General features: G+C 42.4%; 1 protein-coding gene across 1 annotated transcript in view; it reads left to right on the top strand.

Moving 5' to 3' along the window:
* The window catches only part of CCHR9.PART0H9orf64 (chromosome chr9.part0 C9orf64 homolog), a 258953-nt gene extending 240272 nt beyond the window's left edge, over positions 1-18681 (top strand). Inside the window, exon 5 of the mRNA XM_044083685.1 lies at positions 18114-18681. Within this exon, the coding sequence (XP_043939620.1) occupies positions 18114-18346 (233 nt within the window). The 3' untranslated portion in view covers positions 18347-18681. The remainder of the gene's footprint in view (positions 1-18113) is intronic.
* Positions 18682-19501: the final 820 nt, after the last annotated feature.

The raw sequence follows: 19501 nt of genomic DNA, 5'->3' as shown, positions 1-19501 counted from the left end.
AAGGACTTGCCAAAAGGCCTGTTAAATGATCCCAGGCAAAACCATAAAAGCCATAATGGAATGGACCTGAAGTTCATGTCTGAGGCTTGTAGGTCTGGTTCCTTGTCAGAGTTCACTCTTCATATAGTTGTATGCTCCCTTGCTAGGGTTAAAGTCCCCTAGTGATTGGTCATTGTTCAGTTCACTGCCATCAATGGATATGTACAAGGTTGAGCATAGATGTACCATCCCAACTTTTCTTGTTGGAACTGGGATCCATGTGTCAACTGATGTTCACATTTGATTCTTGAGGTTGCACAGAATGGTGAAGAATGTGTCCTTGAATCTCTGGTGTGTGGTGCTGGGTTAGATTTAGAGCATTCCTCTTCAGTAGTTATCTGTTCACTGGTGAAATTAAAGATCTTGCTCATTGGCAGTTTTGTGGTCATTTTCAGGTTCTTGTCACCCTGATACTTTTACTCTTTAAGAATATGTTCAGTGTGCTTAATGGCAACCAGTGGTGAGGGTGAAGAAGAGTGAATTTTAGAAGGTGGGTAAGACATCTGGACTGGTACAGGGCTCAGCTCCTAAGTCTTCCTAATTGTGAAGCCCTTGTCATTTGCCACCTCTCACACTTCGTCTTGGTGTTAGCCTGAAACCATCTTTTCATGTGATCAAAGTTGCTGCTCCTGCTTAGGGAGCTGATAAAGGTCAAAGAGATGAAGGATGGGATTGGGTTACTGTTGGAATCTCAGCTCGATACCATTTTTAGATGGGCACAGATATGTCCTTCTTATGAATGGGCCTTACACATTCTGATTTTCTGAAATCATTAGTCATACAAAGCATACCACACACTGTCTTTTAAAACTGATGTACCCAAGGCTCAATGTCTAAGCAACTGCCATGGCTCACTTTCTAGTCACCACATCTGTCGAACAGATGCATGAGTTTTTCTTGTTTGTGAAATGGCTGAAGCTTTAGAGTTTGAGAGCTTTTTGAGGGTTGGCATAATATTTAAGGTGTTCACCTCACAGACACAAGGTTTCGGGTTTGATTATCACCTTTGTGAGAAACTGGCTAGGTTTAAAATGGATTGCAAGGGAGCTAGCCTAATACTTAACTATGAGATTCTTCTGCTGTGCTTGGGATAAACATTTTTTTTGGGAGGGGAGGTGGTTTGAGACGCACAAGATTTTGTTTACACTAGAACTAAGTGCATCTCATTTTCATTTTCCCCTTTCTTCTTAGAAGGGGAGTTTCCATCGATCCATGTTCAGCTTCCTCTTCCTTCAGTTCCTTGTGGGAAGTGGTTACCAGGAGAAAGGATGGAGGCTTTACTGCAATCTAGTGGGTGGGATCTTCTGGGGACTGGCACTCCCAGGAGAACGTTTGGTTCTGGATTAATCAAATTGGCACTTCAGCTGGTGTCCAGGAGTGAGGAGTGTTCACTTGTCTTTACTCCTCATTGGGGTGAAAAAAGTCAGGTTTTCAGAACCTTTGGGAGTTTTGTCTGTTGGATTGACTACAGAAAAGTCCACTCCTCTCCACTTCCAGATTAACTGCCTCCAGAGCTTGTGTAATTACTGTAGCTCTTTGAGTTTACTTTGTTCTGTTTCATGGCATCCTTCTCTGCCTTGACCTCGAGTATGGGCTAGATGATCTCCAATACTCAATTTCTAACTTGCTCTGATATGATTCTTTAACTGTATTCTTGTGTTCTACTGCTTGCGATTCTATCCAGCTTTAGGATCCGTCAAGGATGATCTTTTTTTGTACATCAGCTGAAATAAGAATGTATCTGTTATATCTAGCGTAGAGGGCCCTTCTTGATAGCTTATTGATAGCTTTCCTCTCTTAAACTGCTAGTGGGTGACCTGAACTTCAGACTTAACTGCTGGATTTTCTGTAAGCTGAAAAAGTACGTACTTGTATTTTTTTGTTTGCATATCCCATTGTTTTTCTTGACTTGGGAGGTGGATGCTCACAAGTAGAAAAGGGGTGAACTGACAGGTGCTCAGGAAAAGCACACGTATGCAGTCATGATATCACATTATGCATCCATCCCTGAATGTGTCAACTTCTGAAAAAGAATGCAGAATTCTGAGTGGTGGAGAGGATAAATACAAACTTAGGACCCATCATTGGGGGGTCCTCTTCAAACATCAAGTGATATGGTAAGAACATGTTTGATTATATATATATATATATATCTCCACACACACACACACACACACACACATCAAGAAAAACCCAGCCAAGGTACAGTTTTCACCGTGTGATACCTTTAACCTCCTCTAGTAGAGGCCCATAGGATATATGCAAAGGACCCCTTAAGGACATCATGGGTTTCAGCAATATGGCTTATGAATGTCCATGACTTTTTACTTTTACTTTTTCTTTTGAAGCCTTTGTGGATAAATTCAGGCCAATAAAGCCAACCCTCACTAGTTGTGGACATGCATGTTTCAGCCTTCTTACGACTTTGTCAGCAGAGCATAAGTGGAGTGCTTGGCTGTACTTTAGAAACGCAGGGTCTGTAACCCAGCTGATGTCCATAACCATTAAGGTGTCTGCAAAATATCCCAACTAACATCCAAAGTCATAACAATGCTGAAACATGCATGTCCAGAGTTAGTGGGGTTTGGCTTTACTGGCCTGAATGTATCCACAAAGACTTCTGAATATCCATGACTTTTTACTTTTTCTTTTTAAGCCATATTGCTGACATGATGTCCTTACGGGGTCCTTTGCATATATCAAAAATAAGACTGGAACCAAAGTAAACACCACTAATAAATGAAACAGACCCTGGTAAACAACTCCAAGTCCGAGAACACACCACAAAAAAGCACCAGCAGGAACATCTGTGTATCTAAAGTTTTTATTCCACAGAATTTAGAGCTTTCGTCTTACTAGAATACTTCATCAGAATAAAGACACTCAGTTTTCTACTTAATTAATACTAGTCATTCCACAAGTAAGGAACAATCAATCATTGGCCGAAAATTTTACATAATTTCCTGGCATTACAAAATCCAATCTAGCATTATTAATATTAATACAAAATTCACAGCACAATAATATTAATAAAAGCAGATGTTTTTAAAAACATACAGAAAGTATTTTCACAGTTCACAATTATTTCTAAAACCATTTTTCTTTTGAAACAAAATTTACCTACATTTTCCATCACAACTTAGCAGTTCTCATTTTTAATACAGGAGCCAGTGAAAGTTGCCCATTAAGCCCTGGGTGTGTCCCTGCATTTAACCACAGTTGCCATAACAATTCATAGTACTCCAACAAAGTTTCCCATTGTCCACCTTTTGGGTTTGTCTCGTCTTGCTCTAACACCCAAAATAAAAATCTTCCATTAGGGCAGTTTTTCAAATGCTTATAAAGTACATTAGTTTCCATGCATTTAGAAATTTCGTAATGGTCTTCATAGACCATAGTCTTTAACTGCCTCTCCATTTTCTCCACGTAATAGGCTGAACACACTTGACAGAAAGCTAAGTAAACCACCCCTTTGGATGTACAATTAAGAGATGTCCTTCTATTCCTATGTTGCAGTTTTCATATTGTGGGGTTCCCCACCTCAGGCGACCCAACCGTCGGCTCCTATACAAAAGCTTAAGACTGGTTGCTGTAGGTGCGTGCCATAAACCAGGGACCTTAAATGTGACGTCGGCATGCACAGACCTCAGAACTTTTCAGCCGCATATGACGTCACATTGATCGCTTCACTCCTACACTCGAAGCCTTCTAAAAAGCTAAGTACCCCATTGGGGAAATTTTCCGTTTCTTTGCTTGAGCTTGGTTAGTTGTAATTATCGTTAGCTGATGTCAGCTAAGAAGGGCAAGTACTGTTGCGGGCATCAGATACCACATGAAGATACGCACGACCATTGCGTCTTTTCTCTAGGGAAGGAACACGACCATACTACTTGTTCCATTTGCCAATCTTTTGTTCCGATGACCCTTCATAGCCGTCTGGCTGCCTGCAACTTATATTTAGAGAACCAATGTCTCAAAAAGCTTGTGCTCAGGATGGATCCTGAATCGGCCGTTCCAACTGAACCACCACGGAAGAAGGCTAAAGTCTCCAGGCCTATCACCGCTGCCTCTCTGCCATCGGACGTCCCACCAGCTTCCAATCTAGGGGTTGAGGGACGTCAGATTGAACTGTCAACTTTGACTGCTCCCACCGAGGAAGCTGTTTCAGAAGCAACAGCCTGTGCGTCCTCGGAGACAGCTCAGACGTTGGTCCCTATCGATGTCGAGGGGGAACCAGAAACAGTTGGACAACCGACCGAGACGCCATTACCTGAAGCCCAGGCCCCAGAACCCACCTGACTCCTACCACAGAAGGGGTCCCAGACTCCTACCACAGAAGGGGTCCCAGACTGGTAATCATTTACTAATTCCTTGATGCAAGCTTTAATGGCTCTTAGACCCACAACCTCTTCTCCCTCCACTATTCCAGTGCTTAGTCTGAGGCCTGCCTCTGCGACTTCTCTCCCCTTGTCTACTACCCAAGAAGGAGAGGAGCATTTAGAACCATACTACTCATCTTCTGATGAGTCTGTTTTTTATGCCTCACAAATTGCCTCTCCTCTGGAAAACTATTCTGGAATACTGTTCCCCAAAACCTCACTACAGGAAATAGCGCCATTCTTTCAGTCCATCTCTCCACTATATTCTCCTTACCCCCTTTTACAAGGTGTTTGGTGGTTACAACTACTAAAAACGTGAACATTTTATTTTAAAAATGAAGTAAGAATCAGAGGCCATTATCTGGGTGTGACACTCAGGGTCCCTGGAATACAGCCTGCAGATTCCAACCTCGGCAGCCCACTACGCGGTTTCCTAGCAGCTCTTTTGTAAATAGCAGACAAGTACCACAAAAAATTACCGCAAGTCTCAAGGACTTTAACTTTTCCTAAGAGACAGTAAATACATCTTGTACTGTTTACTTGCCATTCGCGCTGTAGTTAGTAACCTACCAGAACTTGCCTAACACCTCTCATTCTCATAATACCTTCCTGGCTTTTCTATTACAACTTTTAACCAACTATAGTAATCACCACCCCTAAGCTCTCCCTACCTTCTCTGCCTGTACCTTCTAATTAACCTAACACTTCTCTGTTTACTTCTCACAGTACCCAGTACCTACCTTCTACACTGATTGTTTTTTGTTTGCATCCCTCTCTTTGCTCGGACAGCCAGCTGGTGTGGCCCTGCTACGTCCGGGCTCACTTTGCTCCCTGCCCTACTCCCAATTCCCACCCACCCCCACTACATCTACATTTACCTTTCACTAAACCACACCTCTCACCTCATTATCCAGTCACATTAACCTTACCCATATCATCTAATTCTCCTCTTAACCCCTCCCAATTGTAGTTTTTGTGAGGGGTAGGGTTTGGGCGTGGAGATTGATGGATTAGTGACAGGGAGTGGCAAAGTAGATCTAAGCTTGATCTACATTGCCACTCCCTGTCACTAATCCACCAATCTCCACGCCAAACCGTACCCCTCACAAAGACTACAGTTCACACAAATCTCACCAACATGTTACTAGTGCATAATACTTCTCTAATAATACTGTCAACAGTATCTCTTCTTACAAATTACCATACCCACCTACATGTTAATTCACATTATGCAGCTACTGCTGCCTTTCACCATAAAAACATTCAGTCTTATTTCTCTATCTCTTCCTCTATCCTCACCCTATCACAAACTGACTACTCATACTTTAAAGTACTACCTCACCCCAGCTATAATAAACCCTCCCTAAAATTCAATAGACAAATCACAAAACTCTTGCACTCTATTTACTACATTGCCTCTAACTTATCTCACTATGAGGATATCTATTCCAACCCCAAACCAGCAACTACATCAAACTCACCCTTCCCTCAAAGTCCCCCTCTCCCCAATAGCATACATCAACTTCCCAGGAAAACAACTGATCTACTGTTTCTAAATGTAAACTGTAGAAGTATCTCCAATAAAATCTGACCTACATGCCTGCCTATCTCTATACTTGTCAGATATAGTGGTTATAACTGAAACTTGGCTAAAGCCACATATCCACGGCAATGAAATAATTCCCCCAGGATACAATATACTAAGGAAGGATAGAAAAGACAGAAAGGTGGTGGTATTGCTATATTATTTAAGAACCACCTCTCAATTCAAACATTAAGTACACTATATCCCTCTGTTGACAATGCAGAAATATTGTTCACCCAACTTCAATTCAACTCCAAAAAAGTAATAAACATAATTGGATGCTATATACCCCTCGGCAACAATACACCCATTCTAGAAAACCTACTCCACTGGTCCTGTTTATCTCTCCAAAATGAAACCATCATTCTGGGCGATTTTAATATAGATTGGCTATCCTGTAACTCTTCCACCTCAGTAAATCATATTAATCTCCATGGCTTTACCCAAGCTATCCAAACTCCAATAAGAATTGATAAAATAACTAACAGAGAATCAGTCTTTGAATGGATTCTAACTAACAAACCAAACCACCCCTCTCTTTCAGGTTGCCTCCCTGATGGTCTAAGTGATTATCTGCCAACCTTCCTTCTATGAGAACGCAACCATGATCTCAAAGGCACAGTCTACCATTTCACTAGGAGCAAAAAGAACTTTAACCCCACCAATTTCACCATAGAACTAAAGCATTGTAATTGGGCACACCTGAAACGCCTAGAATTAAATGAAGGAGTTACTTACTTTAATACCACCTTTTTAAATGTATTAGATCTTCACGCCCCTCACAGAACCATAAGAGACAGATTGAATCCCACTCCATGGCTTACCAAAGAAACCAAATCCCTCCTCAAAGCTAGAGATAAAGCATGGGATCACTGGAATACAGTTAAATTCCCAGCTGCAAAACAAAAATATCAGGAGTTTAGGAATAAAGCTAAGAAACTAGTAAAACTTGACAAAATTAATTACTACTCCAGCCTTCAAATAAAGCACCAAAATCACCCTCAAAAATTGTGGGCAGCCATTAACAAACTGCTACTACCAGGCAGAACAGGTACTCCCTCTCCCACCTTAATAAATAACTCGGACAGCATTCCCACTCAATTTAATAAATTATTTACTGAAACAATACTGACCCTAGCCAACCAACAGAAAAAACAACACACACCCCCATCCATTGAACCCATCACTACTCACACAACAAATACTTCCTTCCATTAACAGCCGGTCTCTACAAATAGGATAAAATATTACCTCCAGAAACTTAAGCCTACTACCCTGGCTGCTGATAAATTACCAGGGGAATTCCTAAAAGCTGCTGCAGATGCAATAGCATACCCTATAGCCATTCTAATTAACAGATTCCTTTCAGAAGCCACTGTCCCAGAAATCTGGAAAATATCACACATAATCCCCCTACATAAAGGAGGTAACTCCACTGAGCTTACAAACTACCGACGTACAGCGATTCTATCCCCATTAGCAAAAATCCTTGAAAAGTGCATACACTTTCAAATGATTGACTACTTACACACAAGCTGTTGCCCAGCACCCAACATAGCTTTTGAACCTTCCATAGTACCACCACTGCCTTATTGTCCTTCTCCAATACAGTAAACTCCCATAGAAATAATGGTGAATATGTTTTTGCCACCTTTCTTGATCTATCAAAGACATTTGATATGGTTAGACATGACATTCTTATCAAAGAACTATCAGAACTAGGACTCTCATTTCCCTCCATAGCCTGGTTCCAAAGCTGTCTAGCTGGACAGCAACAAGCACTTCTGTGGAAACAAGAACTCTCCCCCCTTCTTCCAGTTTCTCTAGGTGTCCCACAGGGTTCTATTTTAGGCCATCTGCTTTTCACCCTGTATACCAATAAGCTCCATTCCTCCACTCCCAATGCATCTGTCATCCAATACACAGATGACTGTTCCTTTAGTGAGGAAGCTGCACAAATTAACATCACACATTAACTCAGGAATCTTTCCTGTCTGTTGAAACATGGCTATCCAATATACAACACATACTAAACCCTGCAAAAACCAAACTACTGCTCTTTAAACCCACTAGGTCTTACCTCATCAACCTCTACCTTTAATATCATGTCCAGTAACAAAACTACTATCTATCCCACTGAACAGACCAAACTCCTGGGCATCGAGATTGATAGCAATCTAAGATTTGATGTTGACATTTCCCAGACCATCAAGAAAGTCCACAAAAAACTAGGTACCCTCTATAGAAATAGACAATTCCTTACCCAACAAACAAAAGCTACTATAGTCCAAACTCGCCTTATTTCTACCCTCCTCTATGCCTCACCTATTCTCACCAACCTTAGAAAAGCTGACCTAGCTAAGCTTGACTCCTGCTACAACAAAATTGCTAGATTTACCTCTGACTCCCCATTTAGATTTCATCACTGCTCGTCCTTGAAGCAGCTCAACTGGTTGGAACTTCCTCAACTCCTACATTACAACCAACTCTCTCTGGCCCATAAAATCCTATATCAACCAGAAACCCTGCATTACAAAACCTGCTTCACCTCCACACCAACAGCATAACTCTTCACTCCAGTAGCAAACTTATTCTCACGGTAACCAAGTCAAATAATTCAGCAGGTGACGTCCTCTTTTCTAATTATGTATCCAAAATCTGGAATACTCTGCCTTGTAACATAACTACAATCACTTCATTCGCACAGTTTAAAAAAGCATTAAAGCTACATCTCATTAATAACTGGCTATGCTCTTGCATTACACCAGGCTAGTCCCTCCCCAATGCTGGACCCTCCTCTTCCTTTCTGTTTATACTCCCAAGATGCATGGTTAGGACTATATTCTATGACTGTCTAATTAAATTCAGTACAATAAAAATAGATTGATGTTATGGATTTGACTTACAAGCTTTATGAAGCTGATGTTCTGCATGTCTCTCCAGCAATGACCTTGATGTTTATTTCATTTTGACTAATGACTCTATTCTTGTATTACTTCCATGTCTTACTAATTGTGTCTCCTATATACGTACAGACTATTAATTAAGACTCTCTACATTTGTTAATATTTTTTTTGCTCAAACTTTTTATTTTTATGTTTTTATTACTTGTTAATTATGTGTGTGGAGCTTTTCTCCCCCGGGCCTCCACTGAAAATGGATATGTGTCCAGTGGACTATCCCCGTTAACAAATGTAAAATAAAATGAAAAATAAATAAATGAGGAATCCATTGAAGGGGACTCCCCACCAGGGGATATTACTTTTGGGGAAACAATTACAAAGATGAAAGAAATACTTCAAATGGGACACTTCCCAGATAACTGACACCCAGAGGAGGTATTTTAAACTCCTTCAAGTGGAATCACCCTCCCCATCAGCCATCCCACCTGTCGTACCTGGCTGTCTGGATGCTTTCACCTCTGCATCCAAGAATCCACTGCTCCTAAGAGACTGGACAGGTTCTATAAAGTGCCTGATGACCAAAAATTCTTAGTTAATCCTCCCCTGGCAGACCCTGCAGTAACTGCTGTTTCACCTGACAAGCAATCCAGACTGATTCCTTCAGCATCTCTTCTGCCCACTGATAGGGATAGCAAAAGCATTGAAAGGAGTGGGAAAAAAGTATACACCTCCTCTACCCTGGCCTTCCGAGCTGTCAGTTACCAAACATACATGGTAAAATATGCCCCGGACCTAGTTTCACAAGCCTCCAATCTCTTGGCTGCCACCCTTGACTGCCCTACCAAATCTGAGATAGCATCTAAACTGTCACTGGCTTCTCAGGTAGCCAGACATTCCATTAGGTACAGATATGATGCCACAGAGGCCTTTGCGAAGTCTGCAGCTTCTGCTTAACTTCTCCACAGATACTCTTGGCTTCACCTACAACCACTCCCTGAGGATTTCAAATCTAAAATTATAGACGCCTCATTAGACCATAACCGTTTGTTTGACAAAAAATCTGCAGGAGAAAAGTAAGGAGCTGCAGGACATCAAACAGTTGCTTGTGTCTCCTATTCCCAAGTATAACAGGAATTGTCCTGCAAAACCTTCTTTTGTCAGGAGAATTCCTTCCTCCGGTACTCCCTCCTCTACCAGGCACAGGAGAGGAACCAGGAGGCAAACCTACTCCAGATCTGCTTCCTCTTAACCTACTCCAAGACAGCCTTTTCAGGATAGAAGTGCACCCAACAATTCATGACTGCCTTGCCCGTCTACCTTTTTCAGCCAGCCTACCCCACTGCCTCCCATTTTGGAAAAAAATCACATCAGACCAATGGGTACTGACTATCATTCAAGATGGATACTTCCTTTCTTGGAAGGAAAAAAAAAACATCCCAGGGCCCATCCCCTTTCCATCCAAATATCAAACTCACCTCTTTCCTTTCATTCTATTAGACCTCCGAAGATTAGGAACAATAGAAGCTGTCCCTCTAGGGCAGGAAGGAAGAGGATTTTACTCAAGACTCTTTCTGGTCCCTAAAAAAGATGGGCCTTGGAGACCAATACTAGATCTATCCTTCCTAAACCAGCTCATAAAAGTACCATCTTTCAGAATGCTATCCCTTCAAACTCTTCTCCCTTTAATACCATCCCAGGCCTACATGGCCACACTAGATGTAAAGGAGGCTTATCTCCATATTCCCATAAAACCCTCCCAACAGAAAATTCTTACGTTTTACTGGACCTTGCTCTCATTTTCAGTTCACAGCCTTGCCCTTTGCTTTGTCTACTGCACCCAGGGTATTCACAAAATGCCTAGCCCCAGCCATTGCCTACTGCAGGACGAAAGGCATCCAAATCTATCCGTACCTAGACGACATTCTCCTTCTAGCAGAAATGGAAGACCTCCTCCAAAATCATCTCAGGTTCACCACCTCCCTTCTACAAAACCTGGGTTTTGCCCTCAACTTAAACAAATCCTCCTTACTCCAGCAGCAAGACAAAATCTTTCTGGGCTGCAGGATCAGGACAGACCTGATGCGGGTTTTCCTTCCCCAGGACAAAGTCCTGTCCCTCTCCAGTCCCTTCCAAAACCTTTTACTAACTCCCCAGATGTCTGCAAGAGAATTCCTTCAACTCCTGGGGCTGATAGCAGCCACCATCCCTATGCTTCCCTTAGCAAGAATGCACATGCGGAAGTTCCAATGGTACCTGAAAAACGTGTGGTCACAACACCAATACTCCCTAGAGCAACTAATTCCCATTCTGCCCTGCCTCAAAACAGAACTAAGGTGGTCGATTCAACAAATCCTTCACAACCCGGGACTACCACTTCAAAATTCCCTCCCCAACCCAACTTTTGCATACAGATGCATCAGACCTAGGGTGGGGAGCCACCTGCAAAGGTTTCAGGGTACAGGAGGCATGGAATCCCACCCTTCAAAAGAAGCATATCAGTATAAGGGAAATGACTGCAGTTCTTCTGGCCCTGGAGGCTTTTCTTCCTATTCTCTAACCAGGCCCCCTTCAAATATTCACACACAACACCACAGTAATGAGTTATCTCAGCAAACAAGGAGGGAGCAGAGCTTACCTGCAAGGCCATGGAACATATTATCATGGAACTTATAAACAAAGACATTGGCAGACTTCAAACCCTGGACCCCACCCAGTTTGGGTTCGTGAAGGGGCGATCTTGTCTCCTGAACCTGATTGACTTCTTCGAATCTGTCTCCAGAGCCGTGGGCGAGGGTAAGGCGGTCCACACAGCCTATCTGGACCTCGCCAAGGCTTTTGGCACCATCCCCCACTCTGGAATCATAGATAAACTTACTAAGCTGGGCATTAATCCCTACGTCACTCGATGGGTTGCCAACAAGCTTACTGACAGAACCCACACTGTAAAAGTAGCCGACTCCAAATCCAGCTCCAGAAAAGTGACAAGTGGAGTACCTCAGGGTTCAGTCTTGGGACTGCTCTTGTTTGGCATCTACTTAAGTACAGGCCAACACTAAGGGACTCTGGCTAACAAAGTTCGCAGATGGCTGCAAACTGGGAACCATTATTGAATCCCCAAATGATGTGGATATTCTACAAAAGGGCCTTACAGAAACAGATGCTTGGTGCCAGAGCCATGGGCTCAAGCTCAATGCCAAGAAATGTATAGTTATCCCCTTTGGGAAAAAACATGTACCCATGAATTATCACATAGGTGGCAGTACACAAAACACAGAAAGTGTGATAAGAGACTTAGGGACACAGGTGGACAGTGGTCTCACCTTCGATAACCACATCGCCACAACAGTCAGGAAATCCTTCTATGTGGCACACCTCATCACTAAGGGCTTTTCATCCAGAAAAAAGGAAGTCATTGTCCCACTGTACTCATCCCTCATTAGATCCATTATAGAATACAACGCCCCGTTTGGTATGTACCTCTCAAGACATCTGCAAAAACTGAAAAGGCCGCAGAAATACCTCACTAAAAGAATCACAGTCCTAAAGCAGATGCCCTACGCTGACCGCCTTAAAAAACTCCAGCTATACTCTGTCGCATATCGTTTACTCAGAGGCGATCTCTGCTTAACATACAAGGTCATGTCAAACCCAGAGCTGTTGGACATGCTACACTTAAAGAAATCCCAATCTCTCAGAGCCACACGCTCCAGGGATCTAAACCTTGTCATCACAATAAACAAAACATGCTGGAGGGATAGGTTCCTGACCCAGAGACTCCCCAGACTCTGGAATAGACTGCCCATACATGTCAAGCAGAGCGCCTCTTTGGCCCTCTTCAAAATGAACCTTGACGATTGGATGGGAGAAAGGAAATTCACCCCGGGGATCACGTCAGTCACCCTGCTAAACAGGGGTCCAGGGAAGTAAATAGTTTGGGAAGAAATAGCCAGGGAATTGTTATGGCTAGGCTTGTATAGGCCCTAGGGCTGATAGCCTAGTACCAACCTATGAACCTCCTTTACAGGATAACTATACAAATTTGAGACATCGCCTCCAGGCCTCATACATCCCCTCTCAGGACAACAAACAAGTGGATAATCTCAGCAGAACATCCTCTCTACAGCACAAGTGGATGTTGAACAGGGAGACCTTTCTAGACATTGTCCACTGGTGGGGCACACCTCAAGTGGATCTGTTTGCCTCCCCCCAGAACAGACAGTTGAACAAATTCTGCACCAAGGATCACTCTCCACATGCCTGGTGGGTGGATGCCTTCAGCATTCCATGGAAGGGACTGTTTCTATACTGTTTACCACCCTTCCCACTGATCAGAAAGGCCCTACTGAAGGTCAGGAAGGACAAACCAAAAATCTTGGTGGTGACTTGCTACTGGCCAAGACAACACTGGTTCCCCCTACTTCTCTCATTAGCCAAGGGCAATCACCACAAGTTACCCCACAAGGTGGACCTACTCACACAACAAAAGGGAACTTTAATTCTCCCTCACCAACAGATGTTAGGACTAACACTCTTGGTGATAAACTTATCCCCTTCAGACACCACCACTACTCAGAGGACGTGCTTACAGTCTTGAGAGAGGCCAGGAAACCTGCTACTAGGAAATCATATTTATCAGAATGGGAGAGATTCTCCAAATAGTGTCTACATAACACAGGGACCTCAGCCAGGCAGACCCGTACCTAGTCCTTGGTTATGTGTGTGAACTCATTAAGGATGGCCTTTCCTACTCTTCAGTGAAGGTCCACCTTTCAGCCATTTCAGCTTGCCTGCCTCTAGATCCCCTTTTGCTATCCAGGCTGGATATAAAACTTTTCCTGAGAGGGGTCTTACACATCAGACCACCTAGAAAACCCATCCCACCACCCTGGGACTTCAACTTTGTTCTGGAAAAACTAACACTGGCCCTTTTTGAGCCAGCTAGCACTGCTACTTTACAGATGTGTACATGGAAGACTGTACTGCTGGTGGCCATTACTTCCACTAGGAGAGTGTCAGGATTGCAGGCACTCAGGGCCTGCCCCCCCCCCCCCACACACACACACACTACCTTTCACAAGGATAGGGTGACCCTACGCGCTTAACCCTTCCTTCATACATAAAGTGGTCAATGAACTGTCCTTAAATCAATCCATTCACCTTCCTACCTTATTCCCCTCTTCAACTAACAATAGTGAGAGGATTCTCCATTCTCTGGATGTACACAGACAACTTAGATTCTACCTAGACAAAACTAAGTTATTCAGAAAATCTCACCAACTATTTGTCTCCTTTCATCCCAGGGCTCTGGGCAAGGCAGTCTGCAAATAAGCTATTTCATGTTGGATCAGAAAATCCATTTCCTTCTGCTTTTCATACCATGGCAAGCACAAGGGATGAGAGCTCACTCCACTAGAGACATGGCTACTTCCAAAGCCTTCCTCAAAGGGATCGACACAGCATCCATTCTGGAAGCAGCCACCTGGTCCACAATTCACACCTTCACCAAACACTACAAATTGGACCACATCTCCAGAGGCAGGGCAGGCTTTGCTAGAGCAATACTGGAGGGATTTCTGGAATCTTCCACTTCTACCACCACCCTTCCCTCTAATTAAGCTGTGGTACTCTTCCACACTAAGAATACTGCAACATAGGAATAGAAGGACATAGAATAGTTTTGTAAAATCTTACCATAACCATAGATGTCCTTCTCTTCCATGTTGCAGTATTCCTTCCCTCCCTCCCTCCAACCCCCTGTATTTAGTTTGGACTATGGACATAACTCTTAGGCACTAGGAAGCTCTACCCTTCACCAAGATCAGACTAGCCAGCATATGACACTTGACACCTCTGGCTGACATCACTTGTTACTCTCTTTGGGACTGTCTGACTGGCCTTCAAGTTCTGAGGTCTGTGCGTGCACACGTCACATGTAAGGTCCCTGGTTTTTGGCCCTATGTGTGACATTCCATGCACCTACAGCAACCAGGCTTAAGGTTTTATGTAGGAGCCAACATTCGGGTCACCTGAGGCGGGGAATCCCACACTAAGAATAGTGCAACATGAAAGGGGAGGACATCTATGGTTATGGTAAGATTTTACACAACTATTCTTTCTTAGCTGTTAAAGGGTTCTTTACAGTATTTAACTGTTTTTCTTGTCTATGGGCCATGTGTTTACATTGATTGCTCATCCCACACTTAAAAGTCACCACTTTCCCAAGAGGGTTATTACCATCCTGTTTCTTAGAAGCCCCTTCAAGTAGGTTTTTTATATTGGGCCATCTTTTATACCTAAAAAGGGGGGATCTGGAGAACACATCAGGTCTGTTGGGCATTGTAGACTTAAGTGAGGGGGTGATGTACTCAACAGTAGGCCTGATTAGGGCCAAATACAATGGAACAATGACTTCCTTGAACCTAGACACCATGCCATTGTTTATAAGATGAGCAACATGGCATAATTTCATTGATACCTTAGTCACATGTTGGTTGAAATCCAGGTTATTATCTGCATGCATACCCATATTCCTGACTAGTGTTTCTACTCTTAGGGTGTGCTGTTGTTAATTTCCTAGGGTGTCTGACTTACCAAAGGGTACTATTATGCATTTCTTGGCACTGAGTTTTAAGCCATGCCTTTGTCAGCAGTCATTTGTCCTCGTTTGTCCTTCCTGTAGGAAGGTAGTGTCTTGGGGGGGGGGGGGTGTTCTGTTACTGCTTCTAGTTTGCAGTCATCTGCATACTTTGTCAGCAAGACATTGGCCTTGACATTCGAGAAGTAGATGCCAAAAAGGAGCAGACTAGTGACCAGCATCTTTTTAGAGGTGGACTCCTCTATCCTAACTTCCTGGGTCCTATCTGAAAGCCAGCTGGCTGTCCAGCATGTAACATAGTTGTTTATGCTTATATCCATTCTTACAATGCCCGAGTTGGGTATTGTATCAGATGCCTTAGCCAAGTCAAGTTAGGCAGTATGCACTGTTTTGCCCTCATCTGTTGCCATGGTGACCTTCTCAGAGAAGTCCCATCAGTTTCAGTAAGCATGATATGCCCTTAACAAAACCAAACTAGGTTGGATCTAGTGTTTGTATGTCATTGTTAAATTCTTTCCATGGCTTTCCATATGAGACTAGGCAGATTTATGAGTCTGTAGTTCCTTTGGCCTGCCCTTGTGCAGAGGGATGACCAATGCAGTTCTCCATTCATGTTGTGTAAAGCTTGTCTGAAGGGGTTGGTTAAACAGTGACTCCAGTGGTCCTGATAGATCATGTTTCAGACTGTTTAGTAGGCATCCTGGTTGTTAGGACTGATCTATGCAGTATTTTTGGCCTTTGAGGGCACATGTAAGACCTGTTCTCTAGTGATAGTTGTGGGGTTGTTTGATGGTATTTACTGAAGGGTGACTTGTGGGGGCGACTGGAGCTAAATTTGTTGGCCAGTAGACTTGCTGTAACTTCTGGCTCCAGGAAGATGGCATCATTTACGATCAGTTCTGCACACTGCTGTGTGCTGCCTTTGAGGTTTCAGACAGCTAAAGAAAGCCTTGTGGCTGTCCTTTGCCTGAGTGGATATCATTGCCTCACGTTTAGCTTTAGTAAACTTAATTTGCCCTCTTAACTTGTTTGTTGAGATCGATGAGTGTGTTTTATGATCGTGGGGTAATGGTAATGGTTTTCTCATAATTTTTTGAAGTAGATGAACTTAACACTATAACTGATCTTCTAGTACATCTCATGAAGAACAATATTTAGGCTGAAGAGGTCAGTATCTACATTAAATTTCTAGCATCCGACTCACTCTAAACAAATATGGTGATGTTTTGAATTATGCTTTCACCAGTTAAAAAAGTAACATTTGATGAACACTTTTGTCCAAGGGCTTCATTAGATACATTATGATACCAGTGGCATTTTTGGCTATGACTTTTTTCTTTTGTGCACTGCCGGGGTGCTGTCTGTGGCTTTAAACCATGTCATAGTAGATGTGCAGATGTCCACATTCTCCAGGAGAGGAAAGCTCTTGGCATTGAGCGGTAACACCTTAAGATTCCCTCGGGTTGGTTTTGCTATGTCAGTAGGTTTGTCCATTTGGCATTGCCTAAAAAAGGCAGTTTGGGGAGGACAGTGTTTGTTTTAGCCAATGTTTGTAAGCCTAGAGGGGACAGGTGCAGACCATCCTTGGCAAAGCAACATGGTCTGTTGACCATATCCTGCAATACAGACAAATATTGTACTCCCTTGGAGTGACACCAGACACTAAGCCAATTATTGAAGTCAAACATAATTTCTTCATATTGTGACATAATCTTTGGTGGTAGAATGATGTTTAGTGCTGGTCACATGTCAGTCTGGGACACGTAGTCCAAGAGCTCAATAATGTCTCTTTTCTCATAGTCCACAGGGGTATGACTCAGGTCATTTACAACCCTGTGGACTATGACTTAGTTGTATTTCCATGCCTTTCAGAGCATTTCTTATCTAAAAATTGACTGTGCCTGCTTGTCTTCAATATAACTGTTCTTAATGTCTCTACTGATCTACCCTATAAAGGCTGGGGGTCAGTCAGTAGTTAGGGTACCCAGCTGTTATATTAATTTGAAAAGCATGTCACCAAGGATGTGTGCTTTTTCCTTCTCTTCTCTCTCTCCTTTTGGAAACAGTGATTATTTGTGGAAAACCTTGTCTAAATACTAAGTGTTCCTTGGCTCCTTGCTGAACTCACCTTTCTTGACAATAATAAGGAAGGACTGAGGACAAAGGGGACTGAGCATTCACTGACATTTTTCAGTGACTCAACTGTGTTTAGTAGGATGTCAGTGGAAAAACAGCTTTTGAGACATCATCTGGCAGATAAACTGTACATGTTAACTAAAAGATGCTGTTGAACACTTAGAATTAAGTAGATAATCATTGTAAATAGCATCATTGTGTACCATCACTGACTTGAATATTACTTTATAATTATGCTAACAGTTTTCTGCATGTGATGGACTTGAATGGATTAAAGAAGCATACAGAAGTCATCATCATCATCGGAGAAGGAATGAGTGAAAGAAGTAATAGTGAGCACTGTACTCTTTGAATCAAAAACAGTTTAATACATCTAAAGTGAAACAAAATGTATTGTTTACAGTTTGTTTCATTTGTATTTAATTGAGGATTTTCCAGCCATATTTAATTGTCTTTCTGTGTCATATGTGTTACAGGGGTGATGTTTCAGTCTGGAGACTGTCTTGAGGTGGAAATCCGAGGCTGTTCTATTTGGTGTGTTGAGCTAATCCGGGACCAGATGTTAGAGCTGTTGGCAGAGAAAGGGAAGAAGGCAGCTGATGGGATCAATGCAGTCTTGGTCGATTTCTACTTATGGTACTATGCTCGGGAGCACAGAACTGAAATGGCTGATATTCCTATTCATTGTATACGTTGCATTTACTACTAACAAAATTGACAAAGTTAGTAGTAGACTAAACTGTATTCTAGCAGTACACATTAAAACCGTTAGCGGATTACATTTCATTTGCAGTGCTGGATCTCAAGCTAAATGCCCGAGTTTTAATTGTTTTCTTGGTCAAAAAAGCAGTTTCTGACTCGAGGGTCGGAACAGGAGAAAGTGAAGTGTGAAAGAAATACATAGTATATTAAATAGTGCTTTTCCAACATCATGTAGATGTGTTGGATGTTTTCTACAATGTAGTGCTTTTGTATGGCTGCAGCATTGTTACTTCTGCCGTAAATATTTGTCATATGAGTAAAAATTATATATCTGACCACGTACTGTTGAAGTCCTCTTATAAAAAGGGTACAGTTGGAAATATTTCCTGATATTTAGATTTGTATAAGAAAACTGTTCTCCAAGATTTCAGTAGTATGAGTAACCAGGAAACTTTAAAATATCCTTATCTGGAAAAGTAAAATGTGACGGTATCCTCTCCAGAGGCTGTCTGTTTAGCATGGAGGATTAAGGCTGTGATCTGCTAATAATCCTCATTCTGTTAGTTTGGTTCCCTGTGTTTATCTATTTTATGATTGAACAAGTCACATGATCAGGCAGTGCTCTGAGCTGACCCCATAACAGGCACTTATCTCTTGATTTAAATGCAGTAAAAAGTGTTTGTTTAGCTCAGTAATTTTGCAGTTGTAAGATTTTCCTCAGCAGTTCCTTTGTGTTAAACAATTATTATAGTACCACACCATTCAATGTTTTAGTTATATCTGGATTCCACTGTGCTGTATTACATGTTGCTAAGATTCAGTTCCTGTCTTGTTTATCTGGTATCATTGTACTGTAGTTTGGATAAGGACATTATTATGTACTGCCAGAGATGAATGACTCATTGTACATGAACCCTGCCATTAAGGTATTGGTACCCTGACACAGAACACTGGTAGTGACTCAGAATGGGATCTGTTCTCAACAAGACCATCTATTTTTAAATAGAAAGTGAGTAGGACGATGAGGTTTTCGAGGATTCTGTAGATAGATCTAATTCACCCTCCAGCTGCTTTGTTCCTTGTGGAAGAACATGCACAAATAATAAGCCATCACAAAGATTTGACAAGTGTTCCTAAACTACAGCCACATGCATTGCCTTGT

Source organism: Protopterus annectens, chromosome 9.part0, assembly GCF_019279795.1.
Source record: "Protopterus annectens isolate FY-2018-M chromosome 9.part0, PAN1.0, whole genome shotgun sequence".
NCBI classification, from domain to species: Eukaryota; Metazoa; Chordata; order Ceratodontiformes; family Protopteridae; genus Protopterus; species Protopterus annectens.
This window is presented reverse-complemented; position numbering and strand designations above follow the sequence as displayed.